This window comes from Vidua macroura, chromosome 13 (assembly GCF_024509145.1).
Source record: "Vidua macroura isolate BioBank_ID:100142 chromosome 13, ASM2450914v1, whole genome shotgun sequence".
NCBI lineage: Eukaryota > Metazoa > Chordata > Aves > Passeriformes > Viduidae > Vidua > Vidua macroura.
The window spans coordinates 12,435,991-12,454,245 of NC_071583.1; the positions used below are offsets into that span (position 1 = coordinate 12,435,991).

At 38.0% G+C, this 18,255-nt stretch overlaps 1 protein-coding gene across 17 annotated transcripts in view; it reads right to left on the minus strand.

Annotated features, from left to right (window-relative positions):
* Nucleotides 1–18,255, minus strand: part of SLMAP (sarcolemma associated protein) — an 81,995-nt gene that overhangs the window by 63,571 nt on the left and 169 nt on the right. For all 17 annotated transcript variants that reach the window (XM_053988981.1, XM_053988980.1, XM_053988982.1 and 14 more), the window contains exon 2: nucleotides 16,891–18,253. In XM_053988981.1, the coding sequence (XP_053844956.1) occupies nucleotides 16,891–17,088 (198 nt within the window). In that variant the 5' untranslated portion in view covers nucleotides 17,089–18,253. The remainder of the gene's footprint in view (nucleotides 1–16,890; nucleotides 18,254–18,255) is intronic.

Consider the following 18,255-nt stretch of genomic DNA (forward strand, 5'->3'; position numbering starts at 1 on the left):
ATACTTCTCAAATTTTAAAATAAGGTTTCTCAACTTCAGTGTTCTTGATACTGAAATTATGCAAGTTACTGGAATTCTACCCAGAATAAGCAAGCATAGGTAAAAACCAGAATGCTGTCAAAGGCTTTTCCCATTAAATACAGAAATTGAACTTCCTAATCAATGGTTAAAATTATCTAGCTAGAAATTTGCCATATGCTGCAAAAGAACAGGAATTAACATGCAGATTTTTTCTGTGTCTAATCAGCATTTTTAAAAAATTGCTGTTCTGAGAACAGTTAGGCTTTTTCTGTACAAAGATCACCCTTTGTTGAAATGTATTCTTGACATTTAATATATTAAATTCTGCTACAATTCATTATCTATGCTCTTAGAAGAACAGAAAACAAGGTCCAGAAACTAAACCAAACCAGGAAAATTAGTCATTTACTAAAAGGCAAAAACCCCAGCTGACAGAAGGATATACACTAGAAGCTCAAAACAAAAACATTTAAATTATTATTTCAAGATTTATAGTCCCAACAGAAAATGGAAGAAAGCTCAGCAAGCTTGTCATTAAAAATGATGACACTTAATAATAGTGGCAATGCACCGGTACTGTGCATGAAATCAGTCCCATCTACTCCATGGAAAAAAAGCATCTGTACTGTGTATCACCGAAACAGATGAGCCCTCAAATTAAGTTCACATAAGATTCAAACTGCACTCCAAGCACAAACACAGCCTTCCCACAAAAAACATGTTTGCTGTTAAGTAATAAGCTTTGACATTCCAAGAGGTTTGTCATCTAAGCTTAAATTTAATACAGCTGTAGACAAGATTACACTTTGATTAAAGGAAAATCAGCAAGACTTTTACACTACCTATAATTAGTCTACTATTAGTACAAAGTTTAATAAACTTTAATTAGAATTAGATGCTATCCAAAGCTTGTTTCAAAGGAAAATAGGTGGGGCCACTGGGAATTGGCAGCATTAAGAGCAACACAGCTAAACACAAGTTTAACAGAAACATGTGTGTCCCTAATTCTTCTTTTAAATTTTTTGGAAAAAGATTTTCTTTTGCAGCCAAGTAGTATACTCGGGTCTTAAGCAAATACTAGGCATATCAAACACAATACATGATGCAGGTTGGTAGAATGTTTCATTGGATTATTACAGCTTGGTACTATTTAATGAAAGAAAAAAATTTTAAAATCCCAAACAAATCTGTGGCACTTTTGTTAGATGAATTCTCAAGTGTTTACCAAAAAAACACTTTGCAAGTTTGCCCAGCCAGCCTTAAAAAAATTAAGATATTATTGTTATAACAGAAACAGAACATGAAATTTGTATATAGATCAGTAACAGCTCTCCTGATTGCTTATACACGAATTCATGTCAATATCCAAAGTCACAAAACCTAAGAGATACAGGAAGCAAGTAAAAGGCAAGGCCTTCTCACATGAAAGTACCTTTCCACATAGCTCTGGTTAGTAGGCAGGAATTAGTCTGTCTCCCACAGATTTGGAAAGAAGTAAGCTAGTCCTTCTCCTGCTTGATCTCAAAATTACCACCTGACAGTAGCTCCTCGGGGCTGAGGAAGTGGCTGTATTTTAGACATTCTTAAATGACAGGCTGCAGCAGGAAAGTACCGTACGCACCACCTTGAGCCTTTACAGATCTCTTGGCTTCACTGGGCAGCACCTTCCTTGACTGCACTCACAATCTCCCATCCAGATTTTCAGGGAAGTGTCAGGAGTGAGCTCTCTGCTTTCTTCTAGTTTTCACCCCACCAAGTTCCCCTTCACACCAGGTCTCTGCTGGGAGCAGTAACATCTCACAACAACTATGGAAACACACCCTGCGCAGTGCACAGCTGCTGTGCTCTTCTCCCAACATCAGCTTCAAGAGTTGCAACACAGGACACATCCAGCTCTCTCCCTGTTTATATGTTCTGGTTTCTTTTGGAATAGATGAAACACTCACAGACACGTGGTGGAACTGAGAGTAGACCAGCCCCCTCCCAGCACGCAACAGCGACACACGCAAAGTACACAAGGGACTGGAAAAACATGTACTTGTACTCCTTCAACAAGGTACCTTAAAAACAAAGGGGTGCTAAACTTATGAGCTTAAAGTATATTATTTCATTCTTAACAACCTCTCATGAGACAAACAAAGTGCATTTTTAGTACACTTACATGCTTCTCTGTCTCTTAAAATTAGTTCAAGTCAGATAAAATAAACATGTGCTCTTAACAAAGGTGCCTCATTTACCTTGTTAGGATCATACTTTTCACACTTAATTCAAAACTGGACAACTCGAGCAGCTTATCTACCTCCTGACTGCACAAACTGGATGGACCTGCCAACCTCCAGACTCAGCAGCTGAGTGTCTCCAGACTTCCAATACCATCCACTCATCCAGTGCCAAGCAGAACTTATGCAAAGCATGACACACTATCATCAACCACCACCCAGCAGCTTTCTGCCACCTGTTTCTCAATCTTAGTGTTTCTTAACAGGCACATCAGGAACCTTAATGTTTTTCTTCACTTCCCTTTGAAAGGTTTAGCTTGAAAACTTAAATACCAGAAACAGCAAACTAGTAAACAAAATTGTGCAAACCTCATCAATAGTTCAGAGTAACAAAACAGAGAAAAATCCCAAGACAACTCACACAGCTACTATTCTAAAAGCAAAAAAAGGTAGCATTTAAAACCAACTGAAGTTAAATCCTTATTCCAAATTATTCTATGAATACCTAAATATTTTGAATAAACTAATTTTCAAATATAAATTCTTAAAATTTCAGAAGGTCATTCTGGATTTTATCAGTCACCCATATATACATAACCAATGTGGAAATTATTAATGCACATTAAATATGAAACAAACTATTTTAGCTGTGACAGAAGCACATAAATGACAAATATTTCCATGCTGCTATTTCAACTTAAACCCAAACCACCTAGTGAACTCTAATAGGGAATGCTCTCATTAGCAAGTCACAATTAAAAACAGGTGAAGTGCTCAACAGTAAGTATCTCAAATATGGCAGAGAGATAGCAGTCTCCTCACTAAGAATAGTCTTATATAAGGAGCTGAAGCTATTTTTCCAAAAATCTTTCATGGAAGATGACCCATCTTCTAACTACATTATTAGTTCAATTAAAAAAAAAACAAACCTGTCTGCTCTGGAAATACTTTACTTCACTACAAATACAGCTCCTTACAACTGCCATTCCTGCACTGCTTACAACAATGGCTCTCTTCAACAGGCTAAGAATATTTTCATCAAACCTGAGAGAAGTAAGCATTTTTTAAAATTAAATACTCAAACAGCATAACACAGAAAATTGCCAATAAAAAGCTTTGTTACCTTAAATGATAACTGTAATGTTTACGATCATTTTTCAATAGCGCAGAACTCTGCTCTGTGCCTAATGGTATGAGTACATTTAAAAAGGAGAAGTAGCAATACATGTTTCCTGTTGGTTTTTCTTTTTCTTTTTTTCTTTTTTTTTTTTTAGAAGACGGCAACTTGCAATCTAGAGTGTGCAATTGTGACTTCAATTGCTCTTCGGTTTCAATATTCCCTTCTGGATCACTAGTTCCATCTGTAACACTGATCCCCTTGTCTCTATCCCATGCTTGTAGAATTTCCTGTGCAAACACTCCCTGGAATCTTCAGTGCTCAATGCTCTTCTCACCCAATTGTTTATCCCCAGCATAGCCTCAGAGCTGGTACAAAGTTCACCTCAACAGCTCTCCAAACTGGCTATACAGATGTGCTTCCTGCCCTCACAGCATCTGAGCACCTGAAGGCTACCTTCCATGGCTACCAGCTCAAACCAGCGAAAGTGACCTGAGAACTGGTTGCTTGTATTTAGAAAGAATGAGAAATAGAAGCAGAAAAGTTTCTTCCAGCCTTTCACTTCACTCCTCTTTCCCCTGATTTCCCTCTGTCCAGCCTTTAACTTGACTTTTGTCTGGCTGCTCCATCACCATACGTACTCAAAGCCACTTGGACACGAGAGGAAGGCAAGGTGCACAAAGCTGGAACTTTACCACTGTTGTTTGCACTTCGCAGAAAGAGACAGTAGCAAGAGGAAGGCAGCAGTTGGGATTATTTATAGACTCCAGTGGGGAAGCATTGTGAAAAACAGGTAACACTTAAAAATTAGCAATTTTTTTCATCCCAAAGACTGGAAGGAAGACAGCACCAACATTACAGAGGACAGACAAGGGAGCTGAAGTCTGAGTTTAGTTGTTTTAAGAGTGGCCCAAGATGCTGATTCTCCCATGTGAGAATCAACATGAGCAGGATAGGATGAATGATAGACCAGTTATGCAGAAGAGCTCACCTGGCATTTGACATCTGGATTAGAAATATTCTGTGTATCCACAACCTTTTCTGCCATAGAGTTGTTATTTCTTCAGTTTTGTCAAATACTTTCCTAAGAACAGTATTTTGCAACACATTTTATTTTTATATAATTTTAATATAATAATTTCATATTTCATTTTATATAATATTTCATATTTCTCAACCAGAAAAAATAAAGGAAAATTTAATTCCAACCTGAAGTTATGGTAATATACATACATTAAAAATGAAAGGAAGTTACTACCCAGCATTTGACAAAAACACAATACAGAGAGGAACTCCCTGCTACAGAGGTTTTAGGCCTCAAGAGGATCAGGTAATTGAAACAAGGAACACCCTATTCTGATGTTGGGGTTCTTTTTGCTGTGCTTTTTGCTGCCTATTCCATTTTGCTATTCCTGTTCAATTAGATTACTGTCCTAATGGTGGCAAGAGCATCATGCTCTAAATGAGTATTACCAGCAACATTTTCAGAAACATGTAGGTTCAGTGACCTTGGATTTTCTAAAATACATTTTCACTGCACAGTGTAAGCTGACAAGATTTTGTTCTGTCACATTTGCTTTAGTTGTTCTGTCAAAGGTACTAGAAAGCACAGAGGAACACAAATGGATAGTGAAAAAAGTACCTTTCGAATTGAAACAAAATTCTGCAAAAGAGTAGAACTGAAACTGAAAAGCGAGAGTTCTCTCTGAATTGCAGCTCTGAGTTTTGCAGCAAATAACAAAGAGTCTATATTCCACCACAGTTTTCAAAATGCAATTTCTCATTAGCATTGTGGGAAGATGCAAGTCATGCAGGCTTTCTGCTATGGGACATCTTTAACAGTTCTACCCAAGCAGAAAAAACCTGTTAACACCTTTATAAAGAACAGTCATCAATGTATTCTCCAGAATCTAAAGCTCTAATACTTGAAAAAAACTAAACAACTCAAGTTATTTAAATGATAATGTTCTCAAAACCTGTAAGTTTGGCTTCATACACTGCTAGCATGTTAAACAAGTATGTAAATTATCATAATTTGGACATTTAAATGATAATACCCTTCCTATGCCTCAAGTGTAGGCAGGTATGTAAGTCTTTTACACTGTAAACAAGCTACATTTAACTGAATTTACCACTTGTGATTATATCAAATAAATATACAAGACATTCCTGTCATCATAATCCTTCTTCAAGCAAGGTCACAGCTCTTTCCAAAGGTTTGTTTATCAAAAGAAATAAACTTTCTCCTCTCTCTTTTAAGATGCCAGCAAACAATGCTCATACTTCAAAGGCTGCATTAAAAAGGCAAGTAGAGCTCATACTCTTTCAAATGCTGAGAAATGCAATGCATGAGGGAAATAAGGAGTTCACCTCCACCAGCCTAAGTCTACACAGCATACGGATACGCCAAAAGAGCCCTGCTAAGATGGCCCTCAGACCTGCTCATGGGCACAGCTGATAAAAGTGCACTCCTGACAGCTGTTTGAGCAAATGTAGTGTACATAACACTTCTCTGATTTTGTAGTCATTTATTGTTGGTATACTTTTCTTCCACTGAAACGGGAAATTTCACCAAGAATTATTAAAAGCACTGACAGAAATTCTCCTGCTTTGGAAAATAATAATAATAATAACCACTACTATTACTACTATGCTAGTACTTAATGAGCAAAATGAAGTTAAAAAATACCAAGAAAGGAACAATGATATGGGAAAAAACTCCAAACAACTGGAAGATGCCCCATCCCTGGAACTGTTCAAGGCCAGGCTGGATGGCACTCTGAGCAACCTGGTCTAGTGGGAGGTGTCCCTGCCCATGGCAAGGGTGTTGGAACTAGATGATCTCTAAGGTCCCTTCCAACCCAAACCATTCTGTGACTCTCTGATCAGTAGCAGGTTGGTCCTGTCCATTCCTGTCATCATCTCTAGCTTTATGGAAAGGAAACTCCAGAGAAGGAGTTATATGGGTCACAAATAACAAAAAAGACTGACTTGGCCCATTTTTCATATTTGACTCAGTACACTCATTAAAGTCCTTTTTCACGTCCTAGCAATTATACTGTCACTGCTAATATTAAAATAAAAAAGTTGACGCCTTCCTATGTTCCAAAATATTTATCTTGTGACTTTTTTTACCACATTATTTGTAAATTCAAGCAGAACTTTCCAAAAGTCACAACTTCTTTTCAGATAGAAGAGACTGTACCTAGAAAGCTGATTTGCCTCTTTTCTTGTTTTTTGTCTCCACTATCTCACCCACTATCTCGTAATATTAAATAAAAATATCAAACATAATTTTATATATTAAATATAACCAGTTTTGAAATAAAGATGCATATTGACTGTGTCTGTAAACACAATTAAACTTCAAGTTTAAAACATTTTCTGTCCCTATATGATCATGAATTCACATTTTAATAACCTGCCACTACAACTGTCCCATAAAAAAGACCACTTAGGACACCTCAGCATGAGTGTAGCAGTTGAAAAAAAATTACCTCTTCCAAATGTCTACAAGTATAACCAAGCACTTCTTATTTCTTAAATCCTTCTATTGTCTGAAAAGTTTTGGTCTGAACAAGAGAGAATAGTCTCCACTGAGCTTTGCTCACCTGTGTAATAACTGTCTGAAGCAATATTGAGAGCAAAATGGCTTAACATACTTTCTAGATCTGAGGCATAATACTAGCAAGCTGATCCAGCCACTGAAATCATGTTGCAAGATTACAGGTACCCTAACATTAGACTCAAAACTACATCTTCATAAACAGCTTTAAAGGATATTACAAAGCAATTATTTACAAAACAGCAATTATAAAAGAAGATGCATACAGCAAGTTTAAACCATAACAGACATCAAAGAGAGTACAAGTTACTGATCCCAAAATAAAGAGTAGTAGTCATTAAGATCTTTTAGTATTAGTTTATAAAACTCAGATCATCATCTAAAATTTATCCAGCGACACTTAATCCTTGGAAGGCTCAACATTAAGCTGCATGGGAAAGGAAGGAAAATGAGCACACTTTCATTTGATAACCAGAGGAGACCAAAAAAAACCCTCTTACCTGCACATCTGCATACAAACTTGTTCAACTGCAGGCACACACACTGACCTGTGAAGCAGGCAAAATCCCAGAAGAGGGTGACCTAAGGAGACCCCAGGAATGCAGTCTGGATGTCCCAGAGTGGCTCAGAGAAAGGACAGCTTGTGTTAGTGCAGTGTTTTGCTAACCTAACCCTTCCCAAGCCCACTTCTGGAACATGGGGTCAGGGAAGGTCAGTGTGCAGCTAAAATGTAGATGTGCATTAAATTGATCAGGAAGCAATATGCTGCAACAGGATGGATGTACAATCTGTGCTGATCTCAGTCAGTGAGGCAGCATGTGTACAGAGATTCAGGATCAAAACATGCATTTTGAAAGGAAGGTTGTCCTTGTGTGCTGATGCAATGCATTTGTTCAAGTACAAAAACTCCAGAAACATTTTCTTCTCTGTTTATGTGGAAGGTAGAAGTTATCTAAACACAGCACACATACTTTTAACTTTCTAATTAACAGTCATTAATAAATGTAACCAAAGACCAGAATGACGCCATGGGTAAAGAGCATTCAAGTAGACTTAGAACCTCCACATGCCTTTCTGTGTTATAGGTAACATATTATTAATATAAATAGCAGCCTGTCACTTATTCCCTTAATTACACAGGAAGGGCTCTGTTCATAGACCAAATCACTGGTCTTCACTGTCACTGACAATATTTATATACCTACCAAAGCTCTGCTTAAGCAGCACAACCAGCAGCTTTACCTAACATCAAATAGCTACGGAGATTGCAAAAACAAATATACCCTTTCCATGACAATTTGTATTCCTGACTTTCTCTTACAAGTGCTGGAATATGCAGTCTACAAAAGGTCCTTAAAGAGGAAGACAGGAAAAAAAAAATTTCCCCTTTGAGTTCTTAAAAAGGAAGTAGTGGTTGACAGCTATAAGTGAAAGTGTTCTATTACTTCCACCGTTACGGAATTAGGAACATTTTTATGTCATTACTTTAATGTTTCTTTTCCTCCAGAAATTCTTTTAATATTTACCTGACACATTTTGGTACTAATTTTAAGCTACACTATAAAAGAAGTACTCCAGGTAAGCATAATACTAAATTCTAACTATACATACATACACTGGAAGTTAGAAACCTAAGATAACAGCAACCCAGGCTAATGTACCAGCTACTATGCCTGACACTGACTTTAGAAGCTTATTTCCTGCTAGGGATTAATTCTGTACCCAAAATTCTCTACCAAGTCCACAAGCAACCTCAACTCATTAGACCTGCTGTGGACCAGCAGATTGGACTGGACAATCTCCTGAGGTACACACCAGCCTTAGTTATCCTCTGCCAGTTCATCCATGTCATAGGATTTGCTGTCCTTGTTCACAGTACCGTAACTTCACTGAAAAGTAGATACCATCCTAACTTAATGACCTAAAGTTCTGCAATCCACAGAAACAAAAGGAACTTCATCAAACTTATTCTTTGTCCCTTAAAAGTATGTGTTAATATTGACATAGATTAAAAATCCTCTGGCATGCAACAAGAGGAATCCCTGTTATGGTAAGAACACAACAAGGAGTTACCTACAGAGATCACAGACCTGCAAAAATAACTTGGCTGCAGATATAAAAAACAAAGCTTATTTTTTTAAATAATAGAGATCAAAACATGAAGAATTACAAATAATTCATGATGCCTCCTGAAAGCTTTCAGCCTTCAAGCACCTGGAAACAGTAGGTATAAGTGCAAAACCCTGCAATGGCAGAATAAAATCACAAGTAATACTACAGAAACTGATTTGCAATTCTATTGCCTGTAAATTCTGGCATAACTATCACAGCTAACAACAAGAAAAAGAGAGAGAATGACAGTTAATTGTGCCACCAGTTACTGGGAAAGGCCACCAGGATATTAAAGGCAAAAAGGTAGGCAAGCTGAATGCTCAGGTTTGCAGAACCAAGAGATCTAGCTTCTAACCTATATAATTAAGCATTACACCTCAAGAAAACCAATTTTTAAAAAACAGAAAGCAAGGCGTAATCATCAAACTCTGCTGGGGTGAGGTTAAACAAGCAAAAACAAAAAAAAAAAAACCACAGACCATTGATACTATGGCAAAGACTAAGTTTTAAACAAATCAAAGTTTAAACTTAAGCTCACTCCACTTACAAAAAAGGAACAACTTTGGAAAAGTTCCATTTAAGAGCAAAAACTGCCGTATCAGATAAGACTAATGACATATGCAGATAGCAGCAGCCAGTACCACATGTCTTCAGAAGAACTTGCTGTACAAATATCTATCTGGCCCACTCCAGAGCTTTTCATCCTGGATTTGAAACACAGCATTTCTATTCCTTCCTTTAAAAAAGGCATTACTCAATACATGGTTACATGCATACATAACTTTTCTATCTTAAGCTCTTGCATCTATTTTATTTTTATGGAAGAAATACTACAAGTGTAGTTATGACAATATGCAGCACTAATAACCTAATTCTTAGATTTCTATTCAATACTATCTAAACACAAAAGCAAAAGATCACCCTTCTGTTCTTATACAGGTTTTATACATATATGAGACATTGTATGCTTTTTGTATTGAAGACTTCCTGTAATAAATATTTTCAACACATTTGAATTATCATGTGAAAACTAAAACTACAGATATTCCTGCTGGGGAAAATTTTACTTTAACATAGCACAATACTGTCACTATTTTTTTTATTTATTTACAAAGTTCTCCAATTTTACACTATTAGGACATTTGCAATTGAGCCCATCTAACTATCAATTCTTTCCAATGGCTGGTTAATGTTGTTTTATAGCCTAAAAGTTCTATGAATAGCATATATTTCCCTTCACTACACACCACAGTTCAGCTATCAATACTGTCATGTTCCTTAGCTCTGCAAAGATCGTATAAATTCCTCATGCCCTAAACTACCCTTGACTAATCCCTATACTTTTTATGTCTATTTTTTACAAAAGTAAAAAAAGAAAAAAAAAATCAAACTCCTGCTAGCATTTTCTGTGTTTTTCCACTCAACTACAGTGTTACTACAGGATTTTGGACTTTCTATTATAAGCCTGCTGGAAGTTCATAATTTATTTATACTTTCTCAAGACTGAAATAAACTCTAAGGCATTGCTCAATCACACACAAGTCTGGTACAACACAACAGGAAAATTGTATCCAATTGATTGTCTGGCTCCAGTACAATGATTTTCCTTTTCAAGGAGGAAACTGTTCTGAGCCTCTGGCAGAGAGATATGTCTTATTGCAAGATGGGTATAGTCCAACCCGTATCTCTGCCTGATGTTCCCATTCCTAGAGCAGACTGAAAAAACACTTGCCTATATTCAACAAAAATGTGACAATGCTGAGGCTTTTTCCAAAAATTCTGCCGCAAGCAGAAATGTTTCTGGAAAGACAGACAAGTTAGGAAAATTAATGCATGGTCGCAGAAAGATCTAAAAATTTTCAGAGCTCTTGGATAATCCAAACTCTCTTCAAGTGAACAACATTAACAGGAAGCAAGTATTGATGTGATTCAAAAGAAAATCCAGAGACAACAAATAGTCACATAATTTAGTAGCAATAGACGGTAAAATTGCTAGCTATAGGGATGGAGACAGCATTCTTCCTTCCTTTTCACTGTCCTGGTTCCAAAAACACTCATTTGAGTGTTTATGTTATCTATTAAAAGAAATCACAAAACCCAAAATGCAACAAAACAGCCGAGTATGTATCAACACATTTTGCAGAATTCTAGCTAGATCAGACTCAAATCAACACAACCAAAGTAGCACAGTGACACAGACACTCCTCACCCACATGGCCCTTCACAGCATACATAAATTCAGTTACTTTCATTAGATAAATAAGCAAATGAAGCTGTCACATTTATGATGAAAAATGAGAAGTAAAGCCAAATCAAAGTATTTCTCCAATGCCATGTAAATCCACCTGCAAACGATCACTGGATTGCTCAACTAACACATAAAAAAGTAAAAAAATCAAGAACAACCTTACATAATGAAAATGTAGGGAAGCAAGGTTTTGCATTTATAAGCCTGGGACCAGGCACAAACCCAAACCATCCCATAAGAAATCTAAGGAAAACACATTTACTGGCCTTGATTCCAGCTAAGCAACCTGATTCATTTGAGGTTTGTAAAAATTCATTGCAAATACAAAAGGGATTTTTGTTTGTTTTTAAAGCCTAATCAATGTGTTGGTGTTCCTGGCTCAGGATAGATGCAGCATGACTGCAATGGATCAGCTCCAAGAATTACAGTATTAACTCTGCAGCAGTGGCTCTAGATGGTATCTCTGCAGGGAAATCCTTGTCAGCACTGACTTACCTCTACTATAAATGGCTGCCTGCACTCCTACACCAGCTCCTAAAACCATGGGGCTGAAGTTGGTTGAAAGCAAGAGCTCCCTACCCCATACTATTCTCATGATCATATCAGTATAAAATGGGATGGTTCATTCAGGGTGAACAGCACTTACATAAAAATATTAACAGGTGTATGTGAGGGCTGTCTGACATCATCACCCTCTCACCAGAAGCACCTAAGCACTGGAGTTTCACCTCAGTGCATTACAGCAAATCCCAGGTCAGTCCCCCAAGGCACCTGGAACAAACATTCACTGTTTCAAAGACAGTGTCTTCACTGCAGACTGTAACCATACAGCAACTCAAGAGTACTGAAAAATAAAACATCTATTCATCTCTTGGACAACAATCCTAACAAATTTGAAAAGATATAATAGAGGAAAAAACTAATAACAGACATGGTATCTATCAAAATAAGTGCTACTGATACATGGGAAACTAAACATACTTTACATAGATCAGCACTAAATACGCCAGAGTACCACACAGGATTCTCTACTGGAAGCAGCAGGAAAAAAATTTCCCACCAAAACGCCACAATTCCAAATACCATTTTTCATATCCCACTTAGTTTTTTAAGACAAATTTACTAAAATACTTCTGAACAAAGAGAATGTCCAAAGAAAATGTTCTGTGCTTTCCTGAATCATGCCAAGCTCTTGATATCCACAAAACATTTTATGTAATAGAAAGTGAGTAACATATTTCCTCTTTACTAATTTTGTTTGCTTTCTTCCATATCAATTTACTTTACTCCTTAATACAATACAGCAAAAAAAAGACTATCTAATCTCAACTCCTGTTTGTCAATGTATTTCTTGCATTAGTAGTCCAAAATTAAGTGCAGTATGCTAGGCAGGGTCTAATAAGCTGCAAGGGGTTCTTCCTTTCCAAGTGCAGCCTCGTGCTTGTCCTGAGGCTCCTGTCTGCCCCTTCACTCAGCAGGGCAGGTCCCAGTGGATGGCAGCCCTGCCCTTGAGCAGACCAACTCACCCCCACCACACCAACACTCACAGGCTTGGTGTCATCCCAAACACAACCAGAGTAAACCTCACTGTGTCCTTCAGATCACGTTAAACTGGCTGTGCCTTTGGGCTGGTTGTTTTCAGTTGCTCAGGTTTGGTATGATTGGTTGGGTTTGGGTTTTCCTTCTTGGATTTTTGGTTGGTTCTTTTGGGGTTTGGTTTTTTGAGGGTTTTAGTGGGGGGAGAAGGAATCTGTTTTGTGTTTGTTTTCTTTAAGTATTTTGTAGTATTTTTATCTCACATATTGTAAGTCTAGAAGCCATAATGCACAGCTGTAACGAATTTTATTTACTGTTACGGGGACTATGGATTTCCATATACTACTTAGCATTTCCATCCCCAATATATGAATGTGCTCAATTCAATTCATATCCACTTTGAATTAAATGAAAACAATAGCATTAGCTACCATTAACACATCAACTTGTGCCTACACTGTTTTTTTTCAGTTATTAAAAATGACTGGTTCTTTGGGGTGCTTTTGCTCTAAGAAAAATATTTTTCACAGTTTCTCAAAGCCTTTGGTAAACTGTGGCAATGAATTCCCTATAAAAGGTACTTATAATAGCAACTCACAACAATGTCAGGCACTGAATAATTTGAGATTTTGAAAGCCTGGATATCTGTTTGGAAGCCTCAGGTTTCTCCTAAAAGCTTCTACAACATCTGTCAGAAGCATTTCAGCCTGGAAGTCACATACAAATTCTCAAAGGTCTTCCACTTGCTTATTTTTAGAAATGAAAACAAAACCCAGAAAACCAAGTTTAAGATTATTTCAGTTATACAATTTTAAGAGCTTCTTCCCATATGCAGTGATTTGAGCTGAACAAACACATTTAGATTTTCTGAAGTATAGCCCACTTTTTCTTTTGCTTTGATTCACACTTTTTTGGAACACTCCATGCTCAGCACAACATCTACTTCCTACGTATCCAGTGAGTCACTTTTTCAGGCAACTCTAAAAAAACCCAGATTCATTAACTTGTAATTACTAAAAAAAAAAAACAAAAAAAAACAAACCAAAACGAATTCTAATTATCATATTCTAATGTTATCACTACATGAAAAATCCACTAGTTAACTATAGTTATTATGCTGTATCTACAAACACAGGCAGAAAGAGGCATTGCACCAGTTGTCTATAAAAATATTACTATGCACAGAAAAACTCCAAGTACAGATAATCCCACCACTATCTCCTTCCACCTTTATCATACACACATTTAGGCTTACATATTATATTTAAAATATTTTAAAAAGCAAATCCAACTTTAAGTACCTTCTTTTAATTGCTATGTATTGGTGATCTTGAAAACTCATTCTATTTTCAACCTTAATAATGCTGGTGTTACATAGACATTATCTCCCTGGGCAAGTAACTTTTTCCATGCATAATTAAAGTGCCTTTATACAAAATAAACATTCACATCTTTCAGCTGTAAGCAACATGTTATCTTCAGCTTGGTCTACTTATGCAACATATTTCAGCTTATACCTTCCTCTGCCTTAGGAAAAAAATTCTCTACTACTTTCCTTGGCATAGCTTACTGATGCTTCCTCTCTTCAGGTTCTACCTCTATTTACAGATAATACTGACAAAATTGTTTACAGACTATGTAGTAAATAGGATCACTCACATGATTCACTAAACAAAATAAAGCTCCAAGCCCCCATGGGGAAACAAAACAAAAAAAAAAAGAGTAATAAAGTATAACTGAAAGGCAGTGCAAGAGGCAACAGAGCCTGGACTGAGTGACTGAAATTGGTATTGCCAAAGTCCACAACTTATGAAACTGTAGTCCCAGATCATTAACAAACTATTTTGAAATATCTGAAGGTTTTTCTTATTACTAAATGAACATTTGAAGGTCTTTTATCTTTTGAAAAATCCTGAATTGATTAATGTCCTATATATAAGGTTCTAAGAAATGTTTACTAATACTCTGACAAAGAATTTGTGCAGGTTTAAATATAGGTCATTGATAGGATAATGACAATTTCCTAAATGAGATGTGCTTATTAGCAGTTATGTAAACAATGATAATAGATGTTCCTGCACGTAAATGTTCTGGCATGTTTTTGTTTGCATTTTCAAAACACCACAGAATTTTTTAAGTAGTTCTTGTGATTCAAGATCAAGCCTGTGTTTATCAGTATCTTCTACCTGCCTTTTCACAACAGCACTTGATACCTATTATCTCTAATGGTGCATTTCCCCCACCCTGCCAACTGTCTCACAGTTTACCATTCTGATACTCAACCAGATCAAAAGCCAGACCAAACAGCCAACAGACAAGCACAGAATCTGAAATTCTCCTCACTGCTATACCTGTGCTTTAAACCTTTTACAACACCACATCTAACATGCAATAGGAGTGGATTCCAGGGCATGATCACAAACCAATTCTTTAGTTGTTTACTATGGCTACAGATGCCCACCTCGGCAATTTTCATCAGACCTCCGTCAAATCTTCACATGATGTTATCTCCAGAACTATCAAATATAATCCTTTTAATTACTACTACTAAGTTGCTATTTTAAAACAGATAAGTGAGCAAGCATATTAACTTTTTACCTATATTAGAGAAGCCAAAGCTAACTGAAATTTAAAAACAAACAAAAATCCTCATAGCTGATGGTTTTTGAAGCTTGTCTATTAGTTAACAGACTTGATCAACACTCACTGCTTTCTCAAATTAACCATCTTGAAAATGACAGATCATATTTGTAACCATAATAGAGCACGTGGGGGTCTTAAAATCTTTGTAAGTCATAAGAAACAATAAGCTATATGCATAATACTTTTTAATTTAAAAACAGAACAATAAATTGGAACATTTTACTTTGTCGAATCAAACAAGAAAGGTTAAAGACTATACTGAAAGTATTTCAAACACTTAAGTTTTCTAGAATCCAAGAATGCACATCACATACACAATAGAGCCAAAGCAAGATGCTTAATGAAACGTTTAATACAGATAGCAGTTTGCACAATTACCTGCAGGTAACTTGAAAGCCATAATCCAGCCTTAAGAAATTAAATGCTTGTCTTGTCCCATCATGTCTAAGTATTGCATAATATAGGATAGTTAACAATGGAAGGTTTAAGAACTTTGACTGCGTTGTACTGCTCCTCGTGCTGTGTCATACTACTGAAAAAATCTGCATGAATTACAGACCATATTATTCTTAAAATCCAGAGCATTTCACAGAAGGACTTGATGTGAAGCTAAAGAACATCTGACTTACAACATGTTAAGTTCTAGACCATAACATCAATATAGTTGGGAAAAAAATACAGTGCTGAGCAACTGCAGTCTGCCCTTTGTTAATTTTTCACTGGATATTTAAAATTAACTTGACAGTCATTAAGTAAAACAACTTTACTTGTCCCAGTTCAATCCCTAGTGGACAAAACATGCACTACAGGACCCCTCAATTTAGCTTAACAAGACTGCCAGACTTTAGAGAGGAACAGTTAAGAACACAGGATGTATTTTAAAACCATTTTCACTAACAATAAGACTATATCACGAATGCCACCCATTACACTCCTGTTGCCAGTAATAAACCTCCTATTGTAACCAAACAAAATACTCCACAAAATTTCAAAAGGACAAGTAGGAAGAGTGCCAAACAAGAATGGTATCTTTTTAAAATCCATTTTCAACGCTCCTCACAATCAATTTTCACACACCACCAAAACAGTAGTTTCTCTGCATTTGAAAAAAAATTACTATTGCACCACTATATCAACACAATGTGCTTTCACATTTGCACGTCTCACCTCAAAATCACCTATTTCCAGTAATAAGGAAAGCCTTTCAACTAACCATTTTCAACTGTTAGTTTCACATACTTTTCACAATATTCAAAGTTTCTACTTAGCAAGAAATTATCAACTTACCTGGAAAGTTACTGCTTTAAAACAAATCTTACCCCAGCCCCATGCAACCATATTTACAACAGCAAAACCAGAGTGATCCGTGACCTACAGGGACTTGCTAAAACAAATGGGCGGTTTCAGCGTTTTTAAATGAACATCTTACCTTGCCTGTCTTGTGATCAAACCAGACAAGAGCATGGTTCCTGGACAGCACCTTGCAGTCAAACGTGGCATTGTTCTGGGCTGGCCGGCAGCGAGCCACGGAGCGGCCGATCTTGACAGGCTCGTCCAGGTAGACATGACGCTCCTGAAACGGGTGGGAGTTCGGGCGGCAAGTGAAGATGGCCAAGGCTGAAGGCATCGAGGACAGATTGTGGTAGCCACACCAACCAGAGATGAAGAGAGCCTCTTCTGATGCAGACCGTCCTCCACAATTTTAAAAACACCTCCACAGCAACTTTATATTAAAGCAGGACAAATATTATCATATGAGAGGCCTAACAACTCATTGTTTCAGTGTGTAAACTAATTCTGGCAATAATCCAGTGAAAAAGTCCCATTATGTCTTTTAATAATATCAGCAGTGGCCCAAAAAAAGTCTAAAACGTACAACTTTCAATCCATCCTCCTCTGGAAGAATAGGAAAAAGCATCTGATTCCTTCAGAGAGAAGCAAAGGCCCCGTGAAAGAAGGATACAATGTCTTAAATCCAAGTAGATGAGTCATACAAGTACTTTTGTTTGTAACCTCAACTGCCTTCTTCCCCCCCCCCTTCCGTAAACAACACTGACCAAAAGTCTGACCAATGCAACATTGAAGCAAGGAAAGGTTTAGGGAAGGGGGATGAAGGAGAAAGATTAGCGTCCTCTCACACGCGGCACAGATCAGGAACTGGAAGGTGAATACAAAGCCCGCGTTCCACAACAGGGACCTAATGGTTCACCCAGCAATCCGCATTTCACCATCTTCGTGTGTTAAACCCCAGCAGAATAGGTGGTCCTCGATATAGGATGGAGTGCGAGAGCTACACTGTTTTTCACCCTTACACCAGATAAAGCTGAACTGGTCTACAGCTTCTGGGAGCCGCTCAGATAAGGAACTTGATAAGGCATGGAGAGGCTCCCAACTCGCCTTCTCCCGGGGACAAACCAACGCGTGGGAAGGGTTCTTGGGGCCGGCCTGCGAGGTGCCCTGACAGGTCGCTCCCCGGCGGTGGCTCCGGCTGGCGGCGGGGTCGGTGTGCGTCCCTCGGCGGCGGCTCCGCAGGGGCGGGCAACGGGGGCTGCCCCGGGAAGTGCCCGCCAGGAGCCCCCGGCGCGGGGCGCGGCGGCGGCGGCGGCTCCGCTCAGCCCCTCCGCAGGTGACTGCGCATGAGGCGGGCCCGCTGCGCACCCCCGCGCTCTCCGCCCGCCCAGTGCGGCTCCGCTGCCCCGGCGGCGGGAGAGGCCTGGCGGCCGGGCCCGGCCGTTCCCGCTCGGTCGCTCTGCCGCTCAGGAGGCCACCGGCCACGGGAAGTTTCCTCCAACCT